The 20,676-nt window shown below is 45.2% G+C and overlaps 1 protein-coding gene across 1 annotated transcript in view; it reads left to right on the top strand.

Moving 5' to 3' along the window:
* The window catches only part of LOC141147974 (tyrosine-protein phosphatase non-receptor type substrate 1-like), a 32,234-nt gene extending 11,916 nt beyond the window's left edge, over window positions 1-20,318 (top strand). The window contains exons 4-5 of the mRNA XM_073635130.1: window positions 13,034-13,303; window positions 20,113-20,318. Coding sequence (XP_073491231.1) covers window positions 13,034-13,303; window positions 20,113-20,318 — 476 coding nt within the window. The remainder of the gene's footprint in view (window positions 1-13,033; window positions 13,304-20,112) is intronic.
* Window positions 20,319-20,676: the final 358 nt, after the last annotated feature.

Genomic DNA, 20,676 nt, shown 5'->3' on the forward strand with positions numbered 1-20,676 from the left:
CACTTGGTGCTAGGGACCCCAGCTTTGGATATGTTATAGTGCTAGTTGCACTGGGTTTGCACACCAAATTTGGGGTTCCTAGCACCAAGTGGCCCTGAGATACGGGGCCCCAAAATTAGTTCAGAAAATGTCATTCTCTGCTGCAGAAAAGTGCATGACTCGCGTATAAGCCGAGGGGGGCACTTTCAGTACAAAAAAATGTGCTGAAAAACTCGGCTTATACTTGAGTATATACAGTAACCTCTTTCATTTCATTCCTGCATTGATAGCCTTAAAGCGGAGCGCCACCGAAAATTTTTTTTTTAAAAGTCAGCAGCTACAAATACTGCAGCTGTTGACTTTTAAAACATGGACACTTACCTGTCCAGGGCGCCCGCGATGTCGGCACCCGAGGCCGAAGCGTCTCTCCGTCCTCGGGTGCTGCCGCCTCCATCTTCGGTAAGGGAATCAGGAAGTGAAGCCGTGCGGCTTCACTTCCCGGTTCCCTACTGCGCATGCGCGAGTCGCGCAGCGCAATACGGATGGTCCCTGCTGCCTCTGGGACCCGTGTGTTTCCCAGCAGGCAGCGGGGAGGGAGCAGGAAGTGGCGTAAATACCCGCAGATTCTGCGGCTATCTATGCCGGAAGTGGGTACAGATACCTGTAATATACAGGTATCTGTACCCCCCTCCCCCCTGAAAGGTGCCAACTGTGTCACCAGAGGGGGGGGGGGGAATCTGATGAGTGGAAGTTCCACTTTTGGGTGGAACTCCACTTTAACAGCCCTGGGAAAGAAGCTCTTTTTAAATCTCTTTGTCCTTGTTTTAATCACCCTAAAACGTCTCCCAGATGGCAATAATTTAAAGAAATTACAACCAGGATGAGTCTGGTCTCTCACTATTTTTCCTGCTCTACAAAGGCAACGAGTCTCATATATTTCTTCTAGAGAAACAAGTGCACACCCTACAATTTTCTGCGCTGTTCGAACCACTCTCTTTAGAACATTTTTATCTGCCTGCGTACAACTAGGATACCAAACTAGAATACAATATGTTAATGTACTCTCAATGACAGAGCGATAGAAGGTCTCTAGCACCCTCCTTCCCAAGCCATTTTTCCTAAGGAGTCACAAAAAATATAAACTCTGTTGTGCTTTCTTAATAATGGCTTTAATGTTGATTGTGTCGGGTGATCCCATGCCCTGTATTGACCAAGAACGCTTCCTGATGACGTAATAACGAAATGTATGTCAAGGCGGGTCTTGGTCACGTTACTTCCGGTCCCTTTGGTTGTTTCGTGCTGGACGATGGAACGCACGCCAGCTACAAGGGTGAGCCGCGAGGCACCATCAGTTTCACCCGACACGCTTAACAGCCCCAGTGCCAGACTAAGGCACAATTCATGTAAGCAGCCATTTGGCTTTTGTATTTTATAATTTTGTAAATAAACAGGATTACGCTATTGGTTTCTATTATTCTTTCACATATCCATCTATGATCTTTGCGGAGGAGGGGTTTTAGCATCCACAGTCTTCACCATTGCAGCAAGCATTATCTTGCTAACTCTTATTTGACCTGCTTTTTCATTAAAGGGGTCACCACCTTCTGGTAAGCAGAATCCACATACGGAGCACTTTGGGTGTATATCAATCAGTTAGTGAAGAATTATCCACTATTTTTATTGTTCAGAAGAATTCAACACAAAAGATTTATTTGTGTTTGGGACTTTGAATGATTGACTGCTTTTTTTTGGTTTATATATTGTTTTACCACTTGTGTTCATCACTGTTCATGTATAATTATTTATGGCACTTTGCACTTTATTTCTCAATTCAATGTTAGTTGTTTAAGAGATTCGAACATTTTATCTTTGCACAGCCAATTACAATTTGTCACTAGAGCGCCCTTTACACCCAATTTCATTGAGTAGTATATCTACCTAATTAGGGGAGCAGCCATTTTATAATATTCTTATTAGTTGTATATTTAATATTCAAGTAAGTTCTGCGCGAATTACACATTTTTTTATTACTTCATGGGGTGACAGTCCCCACCCACTGTGATTTTTTTTACTATGTGAATGTACTCTAGATAAATGTGGTGTACAAGCTGAACTCCAGCAAGTGGAGTTCTCGCCTCTTTTTTCAATGTTTTCCAGTTTCTCCTCTTGTCCTGTTGTTAAAACCCTTGTGTTTACAGAGCTCCATAGCTCAAGATGAAATTTAAATGCACGAGGAAATGAATATGACTAGTGACTCCCCCCCCCCTCCATCTGTATAGCTCCCTCCAAACTTTAAATCTGAGACAAAGTGTCTGAAAGGATACTAAGTATCATTCAGATAGACCATCTGTTATTATTAAAGTCAGTTTTAGTTTCTTTTCTCCTATCTATTTTTTTAAACCTTTCTCAGAATTCTTGTTGGAAAAAAAGTCTATCTAAAGCAAAAACCGATATACAAAGATAGATACACTTAAAGTGGATGTAAAGCCTTCCATATACCCAGTGAAATGACTGGCCTCAGGTGTTCCATAGAGATGAAACAAAGAAGAGAACAGAAAGAGAGATATCGGAGGAGCAAAAATGAGTATAAAACCATACATTTTATTATTAGCAAATAGGGATGAGCCGAACACCCCCCTGTTCGGTTCGCACCAGAACATGCGAACAGGAAAAAAGTTCGTTCGAACACGCGAACACCGTTAAAGTCTATGGGACACGAACATGAATAATCAAAAGTGCTAATTTTAAAGGCTTATATGCAAGTTATTGTCATTAAAAGTGTTTGGGGACCCGGGTCCTGCCCCAGGGGACATGAATCAATGCAAAAAAAAGTTTTAAAAACGGCCGTTTTTTCAGGAGCAGTGATTTTAATAATGCTTAAAGTCAAACAATAAAAGTGTAATATCCCTTTAAATTTCGTACCTGGGGGGTGTCTATAGTATGCCTGTAAAGGGGCGCATGTTTCCCGTGTTTAGAACAGTCTGACAGCAAAATGACATTTTGAAGGAAAAAACACATTTAAAACTAACCGCGGCTATTGCATTGCCGACAATACACATAGAAGTTCATTGATAAAAACGGCATGGGAATTCCCCACAGGGCAACCCCGAACCAAAATTAAAAAAAAAAAATGATGTGGGAGTCCCCCTAAATTCCATACAAGGCCCTTCAGGTCTGGTATGGATATTAAGGGGAACCCCAGCCAAAAAAAAAAAAAAAGGCGTGGGGTCCCCCCAAAAATCCATACCAGACCCTTATCCGAGCACGCAACCTGGCAGGCCGCAGGAAAAGAGGGGGGGACGAGAGTGCGGCCCTCCCCCCTCCTGAACCGTACCAGGCCACATGCCCTCAACATTGGGAGGGTGCTTTGGGGTAGCCCCCCAAAACACCTTGTCCCCATGTTGATGAAGACAAGGGCCTCATCCCCACAACCCTGGCCGGTGGTTGTGGGGGTCTGCGGGCGGGGGGCTTATCGGAATCTGGAAGCCCCCTTTAACAAGGGGACCCCCAGATCCCGGCCCCTCCCCTGTGTGAAATGGTAAGGGGGTACTTACCCCTACCATTTCACTAAAAAACTGTCAAAAATGTTAAAAATGACAAGAGACAGTTTTTGACAATTCCTTTATTTAAATGCTTCTTCTTTCTTCCTTCATCTTCTTCTGGTTCTTCTGGCTCTTTTGGTTCTTCCTCCGGCGTTCTCGTCCAGCATCTCCTCCGCGGCGTCTTCTATCTTCTTCTCCTCGGGCCGCTCCGCACCCATGGCATTGGGGGGGAGGCTCCCGCTCTTCTCTTCATCTTCTTCATCTTCTTCTTCTTCTTCATCTCTTCTTCCTTCTTCATTTCTTCTCCGGGCCGCTCCGCAGCCATGCTGGCATGGAGGGAGGCTCCCGCTGTGTGACGGCGTCTCTTCGTCTGACGGTTCTTAACAACTTGCTTACTGGGCACTTCAACCCCCCTCCTGCCCAGACCAATTTTGAGCTTTCAGCGCTGTCACACTTTGAATGACAATTGCACGGTCATACAACACTGTACCCAAATGAAATTTTTATCATTTTTTTCCCACAAATAGAGCTTTCTTTTGGTGGTATTTGATCACATCCGGGATTTTTTAATTTTTTGCTAAACAAACAAAAAAAGATGGAAATTTTTGAAAAAAAAAAAAAAATCATGTTTAATAGTTTGTTATAAAATTTTGCAAACAGGTAATTTTTCTCCTTCATTGATATGCGCTGATGAGGTGGCACTGGTGGGCACTGATAGGCTGCACTGATGGGCACGGATAGGCACAGATAAGGCGGCACTGATGGGCACAGTTAAGGCGGCACTGATAGGCACAGTTAAGGCGGCACTGATGGGGACAGATAAGGCGGCACTGATGGGGACAGATAAGGCGGCACTGATGGCCACGGATGGGTGGCACGGATGGGTGGCACAGATGGGTGGCACAGATGGGTGGCACAGATGGGTGGCATGGATGGGTGGCACGGATGGGTGGCACAAATGGGTGGCACGGATGGGTGGCACGGATAGGTACCACTGATGGGGGGGCACTGATGGGTGGCACTGATGGGCACTTATGGGCACTGGTAGGTGACACTGATGGGCACTGATAGGTTGCACTGATGTGGGTGTTGATGGGTGGCACTGATGTGGGTGCTGATGGGTGGTACTGATGGGTGGCACTGTGGGCACTGATGGGTGGCACTGTGGGCACTGATGGGTGGCACTGTGGGCACTGATGGGTAGCACTGTGGGCACTGATGGGTAGCACTGTGGGCACTGATGGGTGGCGCTGATTGTTGGCACTGTGGGCACTGATGGGTGACGCTGGTGGGCACTGGTAGGCAGCACTGCTGCCTATTGCCTTGTGTCAGAAGATCGCCGTGATCGGGACTGATGTCCCGATCACGGCCGCCGGTGATCGGGTTTTTTTTTTTCCTCCTCGCGCTGTCAGCGCGAGGAGGAAAAATAGCCGATTACCGGCTCTGTTTACATCACATGATCAGCTGTCATTGGCTGACAGCTGATCATGTGGTAAGGGGTCGGGACCAACCCCTTACTCTGATCTGTGATCAGGCGAGTCTCATAGACTCGCTGATCACCGAGCGCGCCGCGCGCGCCCTGCAGGGGGCGCGCAGGCCGCTCATGCACGGGACGACGTCAATAGACGTCGTCCCGGCAATTTAGATCCGCGCTGTTGACGTCATTTTACAACGGCCCGGATCTGAAGCAGTTAAATAACGGGGGCGGGGCCACCCGGTGACCCCGCCCCCCTCTGACGCACGGGACATGACGGGACTTCCCTGTGGCATTCCCCGTGACGTCACAGGGAAGTCCCGTCAAGTCACCGTGCGTCAGAGGGGGGCGGGGTCACCGGGTGGCCCCGCCCCCGTTATTTAAGAACCGTCAGACGAAGAGACGCCGTCACACAGTGGGAGCCTCCCTCCATGCCAGCATGGCTGCGGAGCGGCCCGGAGAAGAAATGAAGAAGGAAGAAGAGATGAAGAAGAAGATGAAGAAGATGAAGAGAAGAGCGGGAGCCTCCCCCCCAATGCCATGGGTGCGGAGCGGCCCGAGGAGAAGAAGATAGAAGACGCCGCGGTGGAGATGCTGGACGAGAACGCCGGAGGAAGAACCAGAAGAGCCAGAAGAACCAGAAGAAGATGAAGGAAGAAAGAAGAAGCATTTAAATAAAGGAATTGTCAAAAACTGTCTCTTGTCATTTTTGACAGTTTTTTAGTGAAATGGTAGGGGTAAGTACCCCCTTACCATTTCACACGGGGGGGGGCCGGGATCTGGGGGTCCCCTTGTTAAAGGGGGCTTCCAGATTCCGATAAGCCCCCCGCCCGCAGACCCCCACAACCACCGGCCAGGGTTGTGGGGATGAGGCCCTTGTCTTCATCAACATGGGGACAAGGTGTTTTGGGGGGCTACCCCAAAGCACCCTCCCAATGTTGAGGGCATGTGGCCTGGTACGGTTCAGGAGGGGGGGGGGGCCGCACTCTCGTCCCCCCCTCTTTTCCTGCGGCCTGCCAGGTTGCGTGCTCGGATAAGGGTCTGGTATGGATTTTTGGGGGGACCCCACGCCGTTTTTTTTTTTTTTTTTTTGGCGCGGGGTTCCCCTTAAAATCAATACCAGACCTGAAGGGTCTGGTATGGAATTTAGGGGGAACCCCACGTCATTTTTTTCTAAAATTTTGGCTGGGGTTCCCCTTAATATCCATACCAGACCTGAAGGGCCTTGTATGGAATTTAGGGGGACTCCCACATCATTTTTTTTTTTTTTTTTCGGTTCAGGGTTGCCCTGTGGGGAATTCCCATGCCATTTTTATCAATGAACTTCTATGTGTTTAGTCGGCAATGCAATAGCCGCGGGTAGTTTTAAATGTGTTTTTTTCTTCAAAATGTCATTTTGCTGTCAGACTGTTCTAAACACAGGAAACATGCGCCCCTTTACAGGCATACTATAGACACCCCCCAGGTACGAAATTTAAAGGGATATTACACTTTTATTGTTTGACTTTAAGCATTATTAAAATCACTGCTCCTGAAAAAACGTCCGTTTTTAAAACTTTTTTTTGCATTGATCCATGTCCCCTGGGGCAGGACCCAGGTCCCCAAACACTTTTTATGACAATAACTTGCATATAAGCCTTTAAAATTTGCACTTTTGATTTCTCCCATAGACTTTTAAAGGGTGTTCCGCGGCATTCGAATTTGCCGCGAACACCCCAAATTGTTCGCTGTTCGGCGAACTTGCGAACAGCCAATGTTCGAGTAGAACATGAGTTCGACTCGAACTCGAAGCTCATCCCTATTAGCAAAGGATAAAAAGAGTTTATACAGACATGTATGTCTCAGTACATAAAAAATGATAGTGCTAGTATAGATATTGTGTGTTAGATATGCATCAAGGATCAATGCTGATACAGAGGGTCTTCATGTACCGATGCGTTCAACCAAATTTTCTTCATTGTATGGTTTTATACAAATTTTTGCTCCTAATTTTGGCCTGTACAGTCTGATATCTCTCTTTCTATTCTCTTCTATAAAACACGGATGATGGCCTTGAGTGTCACAAAAATATATTTACAGAGATGAAACAAAGCCTTCTACAGAAGTTGTACCTGTTTTTCGTCAGCCATTTGTCCTGTACATCCTTGTAAAAGTCAGAGATGAAAAGGAGTTTTCACAAAGCCGGGGGCAGGGAGCTGCAGTTACACACTGTACAAGAGGTCTGAGAGCTGACTATAAGGAAGAAACACACCCCTTCACACAGCACACAGGAACAGAGCCACTGCTGTCAATCATAGGTTGTGTGCTGGAGCTCTCTACCTTTTCATCTTTTTAGCTTTTGGTGTCAGGAAAACTTGTCAGAAGTGACTTATGCTGATACCAGAGGAACTAGATAGCAGAGAGAAATTACACTTAATGTTTTGGAGAGAGGCAAGTAAACCATATAGAAATATGTGCTTTGTTCAAATATCATATCTGAGGTTTACAACCACTTTGAAAGGACCACTCACCCTCTTCATGATCCAGCACTGACCTTCATGTCTTCCTGCTACAATTGTCAACAGTCCTATTCTGGGTTGAATGATTACCAATGTGATCAAATCAATTCCTGTAAGCCCAGGCTGTCATGGACACACCCCTTGTGGTCTCGTCATCATGCAACCTGGACTCACAGTGGAATGATTCATAGACTGGTGCTTATATATCACAACGGCAGCAGTGAGGACTGCCCATCACAAATGTTACAGAAGAAGTGGTGGGACCCCGCTCATCATATAACCACATAACCAGGCGATGCCTAAAATAAGACCACCTGAAGTGTATACAGCAGGTAAAATAAGTATTGAACACGTCACCGTTTTTTTAGTTAAATATATTTCTAAAGGTGCTATTGACATGAAATTTTCCCCACGTCGGTAACAATTCATATGTAGCGGGTATTGCAGCCAAAGACTTACATTATCACAGATGACTGGATGTACACAGGCTTTCGAAGCCTGAATGAGGGGCGAGAGCTGGCTGTCATGTCTGTATGTGCTCCCTCCTCCTTCTTCCTGTTTTCACTGATTGAGTTTACTGTAATGAGCTAACACACAGAGCTGTCATTCGGTAGCCTCTCTTGTGCCCCTATTGGCAGGAAGAAGAAAGCCAATTAAAGGCACGGTTACAGCAGCCAATGGGAGAGATTTACTGAATTGCAGGAAGAGCTGCAATGGATTCTGGGACTAGCAGTTCCCACACAATACGGCTCCAGACTGGTATACAGGGAGAAACTACAAATCCCAGAGGGGTTTGCAAAACAGGGGGCTGGCTAAAGACTCCATTTTGTGTTCTGAGGAGATTCTCAGTGGAGGAGGGAATGAGAGAGAGACAGACGTGATCTGAGGGGCTGCTGTTACCCATGGAGGGGATCCATCCAGCCACAGTTCCAGAGGTCAGTGTGCTGATAGTGCCATGGTTCCAGGAGTCAGACGGCGACGGACATCCAGACTAAGAGGGATCCTGGCTATATCTCCAGGTGTTCCTGGGGGCGTAGGCCAATCCGGTTACAAGGTGGCCAGTCGGGCCTTTCGAGGAACTGGTCGCTTGATCCTTTGGTCGCAGGATGGGTGAGCGGGCATTTGCCCATCTTTAAAGACACGGTAGTCAAGCAACATTGCCTTACCAGTGCCCACATTTGTAGGAATACTTGCACCCTGCTGAACAGTCACTACATTCTACTTTGCTTATCAGGATACTGCTAGCATCCCACATCCTACTTTGACTATCGGGATACTTTCAAGTACCCCTTTGTTTATCCTGCTCAACAGGACACCAAGTGAAGACCCTTTCTGTTACTCCTTTGGTATCAGTAATTTAGTGATTCCAGCGACTACCTTTAAAGGGGAACTCTCACATTAATTATTAAAGTGATAAATTGCATTTGTAGCCTACTGCCTCACATTAACCTGCCTGGGTCTGTGATTTTAGGATATGAGGGAAACAGACTGACCGTTGCTAAGTCAGATCAGTTCCCCTTTATGCCTGAGTGCATAGGTCACTCTCAACTTATTTAAGTTGTTTGACTGTGTCATTTTGAAGTCTGCATTTTGGGTTTGATTAACACTACTAAATACCACAGTTTGCCATTCTTGACTATTGAGTTACCAGATCACTGTTTGTTTGATTGTGGAAAGTCTCCCAGTAAACAAACTACCTGTTCACTACATCTGTGTCCGTTTTACTGTGTTTGCAGGTACACTATTTGCTAGGTGTGCCAGAGGGGCTGAGGCAGTTCTTTGGGGTTTAGGGGCAGCGTAAAGGACTGAACAAACTTAAGCAGCTCCTTCAGGGGTATTGCTACATGTGGGGCGTCGTCCGGGATATACCGCTACTCAGCAGTCAACTTCCTCAGTCAGCATCCCTGCAAGCACCAGGATGGACCCTGCAGCTGCGATCCAGTGGTGTGAAGAAGAAGACGGCCACTCAGAGTCGAATGTGGTGATCGAGCTCCCTGGGGAGACCTGGACTGAGCAACAAATCAGCCAAACTGTGAAGACACCGTCCCCAGACAGGAAGGTGTGGGTGATTGCTGTCAAACAGACCATGGGACCTCCCACACCTATGAGCTGTTAGAGTGGAGACAAGGAGTCCCTGAAAGCTTCAAAGGTGCCAGTGCGCAATCGGTCAACAAGAAGGGAGCTTTGTATTATCCACCTAAAGGTTCCAGATGAGTGTCCTACCAGCTCCATTCAAGTTGCTTCATCTACGGAAGAAGTTCCCTCCCCATTACCTCTGGCCATGATTGGACCAGGATTCTTGCTGCCCTGGGAGACTTTGTTTTAAAATATCAGAAAGACCCTCCAACATACTCTGGAACCGGGTATCCGGGGCTCAGGGCCTTCTCTGGAAGACAACCAGTGCCTACAGGGGAGGACAACTTTGAAGAGTGGCTGGACCAGGCCACACAAGCCTTGGATGAATGGGTCATTCCTAAGACCCACAAGAAACAGAGAATCACAAAACCATTCTCGACCTATTTAAGCTTAATTTTGAAGTCTGCATTTTGGGTTTGATTAACACTATTAAATACCACAGTTTGCCATTCTTGACGATTGAGTTACCAGATTACTGTTTGATTGTGGAAAGTCTCCCAGTAAACAAACTTCCTGTTCACTACATCTGTGTCTGTTTTACTGTGTTTGCAAGTACACTGTTTGCTAGGTGTGTGCCAGAGGGGCTGAGACAGTTCTTTGGGGTTGAGAAGCAGAGTAACGGACTGAACAAACTTAAGCAGCTTCTTCGGGGATATTGCTACACATACATACAAAGAAACCAAAACAGATAAGTTTAGAAATTAAGTTATTTGTAATAAAATGGAATAGCACAGGAAAAAAGTATTGAACACGTGAATAAAGGGAGATGCAAAAAGGCACGGAAAGACAAGACACCAGCTGAAATCTATCAGTACTTAGGAAGCAGTCCTTCTTGTCAGTGCAAATTAATATCAACTGGTTCAGCCACAACTGGTGGCCTATAAAAATGTGTCTCATTACCAAGGTGTCACACAAGAAACATCTCATGATGGGTAAAAGCAAGACCTTTACAACCTTTTTGAAGGCATTGGTTACAGAAGGATTTCTAAACCTCTGAATGTTCCAGTGAGCACTATTGAGGCCATAATCCAGAAGTGGAAAGAACATAATTTTACCATAAACTGGCCACGACCAGGTGCTCCTCACCAGATTTCTGACAGAGGAGTGAAAAGAATTATCAGAGTTGTCCAAGAGCCAAGGGCCACTTGTGGAGAGCTTCAGAAAGACCTAGCAGGTACAATTGTTTCAAAGAAAACAATAAGTAATGCCCTTGAAATAGAACTCTTTGGATGCCATAATATACACCATGTTTGGAGGTCAAATGGCACTGCACATCACCCCAAAAACACCCCCATACCAACAGTGACTTTGGAGATGGGAACATCATGGTGTGGGGTTGTTTTTCAACATACAATACTAGCAAACTTCCAATCATTGAAGGAAAGATGAATGTAAAAATGTACCAAGACATTCTTGATAAAAATCTGCTGCCTTCTACCAGGATGATGAAGATGAAATGAAGGTGGACATTTCAGCAAGACAATGATCCCAAACACAAAGCCAAGGAAACTCAATTGGTTTCAAAGAAAGAAAATAAAGCTGCTAGAATAGCCCAGCCAATCACCTAGCTTGAATCCAATAGAAAATTTATGGAAAGAACTAAAGATCAGAGTTCATAGAAGAGGCCCACAGAACCTTCAATATTTGAAGACTGTGTGGAAGAATTGGCCAAAATCACACCTGAGCAACGCATGTAACTAGTTTCTCCATGAAGCTGTCATTAATAAAAAAAAAGTTTTGAACCAAGTAATAAATAGATTTCAGTTAACGTGTTTAATATGTTTTTCCTGTGTCAGTCCATTTTATTACACATAATTTAATTTCTAAACGTATTTGCTTTGATGTCTTTGTATGTATGGATTGCATGGTTTGTTACCGACGTGGTGAAAATTTTATGTCAATAGCACCTTTACCAATATATTTACCTAGAAAAATGGTGACGTGTTCAATACTTATTTTACCCGATGTACAAACCTACTGTATATATATATATATATATATATATATATATATATATATATATATATATATATATATATATATATATATATATATATATATATATACACACACACACACACACACACACACACACATTTTTTTTAATTAGGTGTTGGTTGGGGGGAAAGACTAGGGAAAAGATTGAGTTGAGATGATTTTGAGAATCCCCTGGAAGACAGATAGTATTACACTGACCATACATTGTTAAAATTATGGCTGATTCAGAGGAAAGACAAAAGAAGCTGGGCCGAAAACTGTTGGCCAAACAGCACCTGCAGTCAATCACCTGCAGGCACTTTTTGGGTATTTTGATTGTTGGCTCTATAACCCCTCAGAATCCAATAGTCCAGCAGGGGGGATTCATCCATCCATGCTATTTATGTGGATGGAGAAATATTTTTTGTTCAGCCCACAGACTGAATGCAAGAAATGTGTTAGTGTATGGTTAGAACAAAGTAAAACTAAAGGCAAAACTTTGTGTGAATAGAGTAAGGGAGGGTTATAACCCCTGTCAGCTTTATTTTTGCCATCTGTGTCCCATCAGGGAGACTTCACTTCCTGCCCCATAGCAAAAACAGGAAGTAAGAGGAAATCCCCATTGCAAGATTTCCTCTCTATTCCTGTTCTGGTGTCAACACAAAAATTGAGATTGTCTTTCACTTTCACTCTCAGTGATAACAGCAGATTTTGAATCTGCCCACTGCTGTGTGCTGCCAATCAAAAGTGAAGACCTGATGGAGAGGACCTGATGGAGAGGTAGTAGTCTCCTAGTTCCCCATCAGGCTCCGCCCACTCAGTGATGAGTCATTTCCCAAATATGGGCATCACCAATAATCAGGTAATGTCATCAGCTGTTTCCCCGACCCCTTTGTTTTCATTTAGCTTTCAGCCAGGGATACAGCCCTGTGCAGGGTCACCTACAGGACATGACAGCTTCCTAGCACACAGGCATGACCTGCTCTGAGTACTGGGGTACCTCTGTAGGCCAGTTTTTTAGATTTGGTCTTAATTACTACCAGTTTCCTAATCTGAGAACTGGCGGTAATTCTTTAAGAACATTGCCATAGCAACAGTTTCTTCAAGCAGCGGTATTAAGAACTACCTGAATTTGCTCAACCTGTGCAAATGCTTGCCTGAATTAGATGCAAGTAGTTCTTAATTAAACTACCACCAAAAAATCTGTTGTTCAGGCTTTATTGAATTCCCCAGAGAGATTGTATTGAATACAATTTTGCTTGACAACACCTAGATATCTGTCTTTACCCAAAAGGTAATCCTGATATTGTAGATCAAAAATGTAACTGTAACAAATCCCTAAGTAGACTGTGGTAAGTGCATATTTTTCTTTGTGCAAATGTTTTTTAATCAGCATTAATTCAATTTGTCTGCTTGCTTCCATACAGTGGAGCCGGAGATTACACTTTTCTCATCTCATGATGGCGATAAGGAGATAGTTGTGTGTGAACTGAAGGGTTTTTACCCGGACACTTCGAAAATTACTTGGTTATTAGAAGGGAAGAAGACTGAGTCTTTGAGGAGGAATGCAGATGGCACCTACAATGATGGGGACCATTTCTTGATTCTTGGAAACCAGAAAAGACCAAAAAATATCTCGTGTGTGGTGGAACATGAAACATTGTATAGTCCATTTATCAGGACTCTAACATTGACAGGTATGTCTATCTCCATCCATCCACTGTTTACCTATCTTTCTAGCTATCTACTTGTAGTGCTACCCCTGCAGGAGCCATTGTATAGGATGGTTCCTCTGTTCTTTGCCTCAACCTCCTCAAGAACTTTAGCCGATCTGAAACACTAGCGAACAAACTAAGTAAACAAAGCTTGCAATACCACAGAAATCCCTTTTTTGCAATACCAGTACACAATAATGATGCTGTGTCAGAAAGCAGACAGCAAACGGCTTAGGAAAAGCAAGTCTCGATATATTGTCACACAGGATGATTGATAACGGAGGAACGAAGGATAACTATGAAAGTGAGTTAGTAATAGTACAACTCAACATATGGTAAGATCAGTAGTCAGAAGTAGATATAGGATAACACTATGCACCAGGATCAGCATAAACAGTAGCAAGGTCACCATTACTGCATTCAGGAGACTATACTACCAAGGTGCATTAAGGGTGACTATGCTAGGCCTAGGCTAACTGGATGGAAGTACCCTTTATAGGAGTAGAAGATAGGGGCAGATAGGGGCTCATAGAATAGCTTTATGTAAGCAACATTGGTGCACTATAATCAGAGCAATAGTCTTGGTAAACCAGCATGCAGTGTTAAGACTATAAAACACAAAAAAAAAATGGAAGGCACACACACCTAGTGCGCCTACCATTTTATTTTGTTTTTGTAGTGTCAATCGGGCCACCCTGTCTGAGGAGGGCAGCAATCGCCCAGTTTTTTGAATTACCATTGTCCTTATTGTTTTGCACTACAGAAGACCTCCTAGCGCTGCAAGTGCCTGCTTGCCAGTGTTGAGACTATGTTCTAAGTGGTCTGCTTCCAATGACTCAGTCTCTGCCATCAGTGTGCAAATAGTGGGCAGTGAGCCCTCTCACCAGTTCCAGCGATACAGCTGCGATCTCCCTCTGTACAGTGGTCCCTTGAGACCAGAATTACTTCTCCTGGTGGCAATAGTGGTATCACCTCAGCAGCCACACTTCCCAGCTTTGCGCCTGCCAACACACTGGCACCAAAGACCACTCTCTGACTCTGGTCACTCGCCCTATGGATGGTCTGTCTACATCATGACTGATGTGCGGGGCTGATGTGCACACCTCGGCTCCCACGCTGCCATTAGGAAGAAGCTCAGTAAAAGCTATTTCACCACTCCCCCCTATTCCTCAGCGTCCTTTGGAACTGTAATGTAATAGTCCATAAGTCCCATTCTATAGTTGATGTCCTGAATCTCAAGTCCTATGATCCACAGCATTCTGCATAGAACTTCATAGGTTTTCCTGGCTATATATCCAAAGACATGCTGGTAGGTTAATTGGATCCTGTCTAAATTGTCCCTAGTATATGAATGTGAGTTAGGGACCTTAGATTGTAAGCTCCTTGAGGGTAGGGACTGATGTGAATGTACAATGTATATGTAAAGCGCTGCGTAAATTGATGGTGCTATATAAGTACCTGAAATAAATAAATATATCCCTGTGCTGACTGGAGGGGATAGTGCAACACAGCATAAAGTAGAAAGTGTAATGTAAACCAACTGTAAAGAGGAAAATGTCTCCTTTATGTTTCTCTAGTCTAGCACCTGGCTACATATCTGTCTCTCTATTCGTCTATCCAGGGCTTTTTTTCTCAGAAAATAGGTGCAGGAACTCAACCATGACCTCCCAAATCCCCCCCCCCTCCACAAACACTCCCCCCAAACCGAAGCAAATAGTGGGTGTGGTCAAATCTTACCAACAGTAGGTGGGTCTTAAAGCAGCATTAAATACCAGTGTATTACATACAGAATGCAGAGTTTGTGAGGGGGGAGGGTGTTACACACAGAGTGCAGAGTTCAGGAGTGCACTACATGCATAGAAAAGAGCAGTCTTGGCCGGGGGGCCACTCTGATGGCCTGTAAAAACGCCGCACTGCTTCCGCCGCAGCAGTCATGGCACTATTTATTTATTTATTTTTTCTGCTGCTTAACCTCAGGTGGCGGAGGCAATCACTGACGCTTTTCCTGTAAATACTAATATAGTAGATGCAGTGAAAGTTAGCTTTCCTGGGAGTTGGGCTGTATCTGCTTGTCAGCCAACCCATTGCCACTGTCTTCCCAGTTCCTTCCTCACTCAGCTGCCTGTCCAATCTGACACTTCTTCTGTTCTGCGCTCAGCCCACCTATAGAGACCAACCTGAGGGGGGGAAGCTTAATTGGTGAGTGAGGTATCTGGACCCTGCACAGCCCCCGTCTCTTCCCTGACCTCTTTTTTCTTTGCCTATCGTTTTCCTTCTCTTTTTTTATTCCCCCTGTGCAAACTGGGGGGGGGGGGGGGATTATGCAAGCTGGGGGGCAGTGATCAAGCTGCATTGATGAACATTGGTGAGGCTGCATTAATGGGCACGGATCATGCTGCATTGATGAGCACTGATCAGGCTGCATTCATGGACACTGGTAAGGCTGCATTGATGGGCACTGATCAGACTGCATTAATGGACACTGGTGAGGCTGCACTGGTGAGGCTGCATTGATGGGCACTGGTGAGGCTGCACTGATGCGCATTGATGAGGCTGCTTTGATGGACACTGGTGAGGCTGCATTGATAGGCACTGATCAGGCTGCACTGATGACCATTGATGAGGCTGCATTGGTGAGGCAGAGCTGATGGGCACTGATGAGGCTGTATTGATGGGCACTAATCAGGCTGCATTGATGGAAACTAGTGAGGTTGCATTGATGGGGACTGATCGGGCTGCATTGATGGGCACTAATTAGGCTGCATTGATGGGCACTGGTGAGGCTGCATTGATGCATCATTTTTGTTAAACCTCCTTTGTTGCTATTAAAGAGGAGCTGCAGTTTGCTCACATAATTTGTAATAAAAACATCTTTGCCATTCTGAATCTTCCCTCCAACCACTTTGCATACTATTTTATATGTACTGTGATTCTGTACTTGCCAAATATGCTGCAGAAACCCCCCTCCACTAAGTCTGGCTGCAACCATTTTAACTGTGGGCAGCTGAAGCTGCTGCCTGTTCACTTCCTGGATTTACACAGACACACACAGAGGCACACCTCTAGCTCTGCAGTTCTCGTTGGCCCTCTTATGACTCATCCCCCCTCTATTCCTTGCAAACTCTCATGAGAGTGAGAGAGAGCTGTGCATGATGTCATAAGCCTAGGCTAATGACCAGACAAGAAACAGGAAGTGGGCTGTATAAGGTATTTACTGGCAGAAAAAAAAATGTTTTACTATCCAAAAATAAAACAAGAAGGACAGAAGATTTAATAGATGGAAAGATGAAAAAATGACTGAAGGTCCGCTTTAACATTAAATTATGTTACTGCATTGTTTTATATTTGTCTTGCTTCATAACATCAATATGCGTTATAAAAACAGGTGGGCATGGATGGTGAGCTGATTCGGTGGTTCAATGGGCCACTTTGCTGAACTTGCCCCCCAGGCCTAAGGATGCCACCCCTCCCCTGGTGAAGAGTTCAGGGATGCGCTTCACACAGAGTGCAGAGTCCAGCCTTCTTCCACAGCTGCTTACCTCTGATTCTCCATCCACATCTCATTTTCACCCCTCTTCTGTTGTGACCTCTGCATGCAACCTAGCCCCCTTACTTCCCCATCTAACCCACCCCCCCCTAAAAATTACACCATCTTCCACATGTCTAACTTTTGTTGCTATATTAAGCTGAAACACCCAGCCAACTCTAGGACCTCCTCACACCCTGTAGGTGGCTCTGCCTCTCTCACTTGCAGGGAGATCATCCAGTGGGGGTGTCACCATCTGCGCTACACCCCGGGCACCTGCGTCTGTCACTTGTAAACATAGAAGCCAGACAAGTGATAGTGAAGAGCGTAGGTGGTGGAACCAAGTTCCAGCTGAAAATAGTCCCTATCTATCTAACACAATGTAGCACTATACCCCTAGGAGCTGCTTGAGTATTGCCCAAGTTTTTTTCACTATTATGCTGACAGCCAAATACAAGGTATTTTCCCGCAGCCAGGTGCATTTATATTTAGCTCATTGGAGTCAAAGACCAGTCTAGGGGTGTTGTTTTGTAGTTTTATTACAGAGGATAGAATAGATAGAGCCTTTGGTGAAGTACTTTGCTGGGAGCAGATGGCAGACCTTTCATGATGCGGCAGTGTAGAAGTAAAGAAGCTTGAGCAATGTCTCTTGCAGTAAGTGGCAGGTAGACGGAGCTCTTTGGATCACTAGCCAGTGATCTCTTTAGTTGGGCCTTAGCAGACTAGAGAACAGCAGAGGGAGTTAACAGCACCAGGTTAATGAGATCCCACAATATCTGTATTCACAGGCTCTTATAGAACAACTGGCAACCTCTCTAACTGATACCAGACGTATCCTCAGCGGACTTCCCCCTCAGTCAGGGCTGGGGTTGCCACCTGTCCGGGATTCACCTGGACTGTTCGGGTTTTGAATCATGTGTCCTGGTTTCAGATCACCTGAAACCTGGACACATTGTTCATACGGGACTCTGGCTTCCCAGCAGGGTTGCTGTCTGCAGTTGTCTAAGCCAAGAGTGTAATGTGTTCTCAGTGTTCCCCCTTAAAACAGGGTTCCCAGAGCATTCCTTAGGTCAGAGTCCCCAGGGTTCTCCCTTACATCAGTCTGCAGAGTCCCCCTTACAGTGTAAGGGAACTCTGCAAGTTCATATGTAAATGGGGAACTCTGCGGATTCAGGTTTAAAAGGGGAACTCTGTGGACTCTGATGTAGGAGAGGACTCTTGTGATTAACTTCATATGATTATAAATGTTATTTAATCACAAAATATGTACTGCATAGTATATGCTGTAAAAAAAAAAAAAAAAAAAAAAAAAGAATTGCTGTGTACTGCTAAAGTGTTTGGGTTTGACTTGAACCAAAGGTGACAACCCCAGTCAGGCCTCTTGGCAGCAGGTGCCGGGGAAGGCAAGCCTGCATCAAACCCTGGCATGGTACAATCCACTCTGGGAAGGACACAGAACTCCTGTGCTCCCAGAATATAAATATCACTCCCCAGCATGCAATGGGGCCACCCTCCCCCTGTAATTGGCCAGAGCTGTATCCATATTCATGCTGTTCTTTTGCCTGGTTCCTACCTATGTTCTGGAATCTCTAGTGGCTTCCAGAAGGCAGGAGGAGCTCAAGGCGAACTCAAGAACACCAGAGCATCATGAGATGTCCTGACTAATGGATTGCAGCACTCTGTTGAGCAGAGTGTCAAGGATAAATGTATCTATTAGCTCCCCTGTTAGGTAGAAGAGCAAACTACAATAATCTAACTATGTACATCCTAGCACCTATACTAAGAGGGTGCTTGACTATTGGATAACAGATGTCAATTCCCTATACTCCAAACCCTTATACTTTTATTCAAATAATAAAACCACACCAGCTCTTTTTGGAGTATAAAAAAGGCCGTAGCAGCCTACTTTATTTTAACATATCTATAAAAATATATAAAATTCTGTCATCATAAAAAACCATAACCAAAAACATCTGTTATACAACTTATTAATTCCAAAGAGCGTTGGTCTGAGCAACCGGTTTAGCAAAAACAAAAACTGATGGCCATACCAAATATAGCACTGCAGCCCTCGTCCAAAAAACTCCAATAGGCCTCAAGCCGACAAGCTGGCTCAGAGACTGCCGTGACCGCAGTGCCCCATTATCACTTCCCGGCTAACCTCCGTTAACCAGGAACCAAAAACCTCCAGACCCATATCAACGTTGGATCCCCACTCTTACTTTTTCCGCCATCTTCCTTCCCTTGCCCAGACCAACGCCCGCCGCTGCCACGACATCTTCTCTTCTTCACCTGTTAACAGAAGAAAACACCATACCATTCTACAATCCCCTTTACCTAGCTATTAGGGAGGGTGGGCGGGAACTTTCCTGCTCCTTCTGTTGTCCCTCCCAGAGCGGGAACCCCTTTTAAATAGCCCCTCCCCTGATCCTCCCTCCCCCTCGGCTCCACATTATAACTTTCTTTAACCCTTTCACTGCTACCACTGTCATGGGCGCCCTTTGCATACATCATTGCATTCTGTTGCTCCAGGCTTTTCTTGACTATTGGATAACAGATGTCAATTCCCTATACTCCAAACCCTTATACTTTTATTCAAATAATAAAACCACACCAGCTCTTTTTGGAGTATAAAAAAGGCCGTAGCAGCCTACTTTATTTTAACATATCTATAAAAATATATAAAATTCTGTCATCATAAAAAACCATAACCAAAAACATCTGTTATACAACTTATTAATTCCAAATAGCGTTGGTCTGAGCAACCGGTTTAGCAAAAACAAAAACTGATGGCCATACCAAATATAGCACTGCAGCCCTCGTCCAAAAAACTCCAATAGGCCTCAAGCCGACAAGCTGGCTCAGAGACTGCCGTGACCGCAGTGCCCCATTATCACTTCCCGGCTAACCTCCGTTAACCGGGAACCAAAAACCTCCGGACCCATATCAACGTTGGATCCCCACTCTTACTTTTTCCGCCATCTTCCTTCCCTTGCCCAGACCAACGCCCGCCACAGCAACCCAATAGTAACACCTTACTCTTGGGTGCCCCTCCACACCCGAAGCGCTCGCTGTATACCATCTTGTAGGCCTAGAGCCCATAAATCTGTACCTACATCATTGAGATGTACCCCATCACGTCTCAAATACCTCCATGTCTCAAATTCTAATTCTGTATGCCGAATTGCCAATCCCCCAATACTGCCCACAAATTTACTAATTTCCCTGTTGATCTTCTTCCTTGCTCTGTTCACACCCTCAACAGACCTGGCCATTCTCCAAGACAGCCTGGCAACCATGTCCGACCAGATAATGATCATCTGCGGAAATTCCTTCGACAGACGCCAAATGTCAAATTTAATATCTCGTATGATGTCTACCATCGAGCGAATGCCCAAATCGTTTCCGCCTACATGTATCACCAGGACGTCCGGAGGTCCCTCCCTATTGGCATACCTCTGTACCTCCTGAACCAGCCTACCCCACAACATCCCTGGTATACCGAACCACTTTATGCATACCTCCCTCCTATTAAAACTTAGCTGCCTACCCTCAGGCCGAGCGTCTCCCCTCCGAGCCCCCCAACATACATAAGAATGGCCCATAATCCAGACCATTCTTGTCTCTGCACCTGAAAATAGAAGAAAACAAAACACTATCCTCAACATTGACTATGCAAAAAATCGTACTTGCCGTAACATCCACCTCTAATACCTCCCCTATAGCAACCCCGTAATCCCCCCGTCATCTACAACTTTAAAGCCAATTGAGGCCGCACATAAGACTGGAACCTGTTAGATTCCCATCTCCCAATCCTTTTTATTACTTC

The sequence above is a fragment of the Aquarana catesbeiana genome, linkage group LG06, assembly GCF_042186555.1.
Source record: "Aquarana catesbeiana isolate 2022-GZ linkage group LG06, ASM4218655v1, whole genome shotgun sequence".
NCBI lineage: Eukaryota > Metazoa > Chordata > Amphibia > Anura > Ranidae > Aquarana > Aquarana catesbeiana.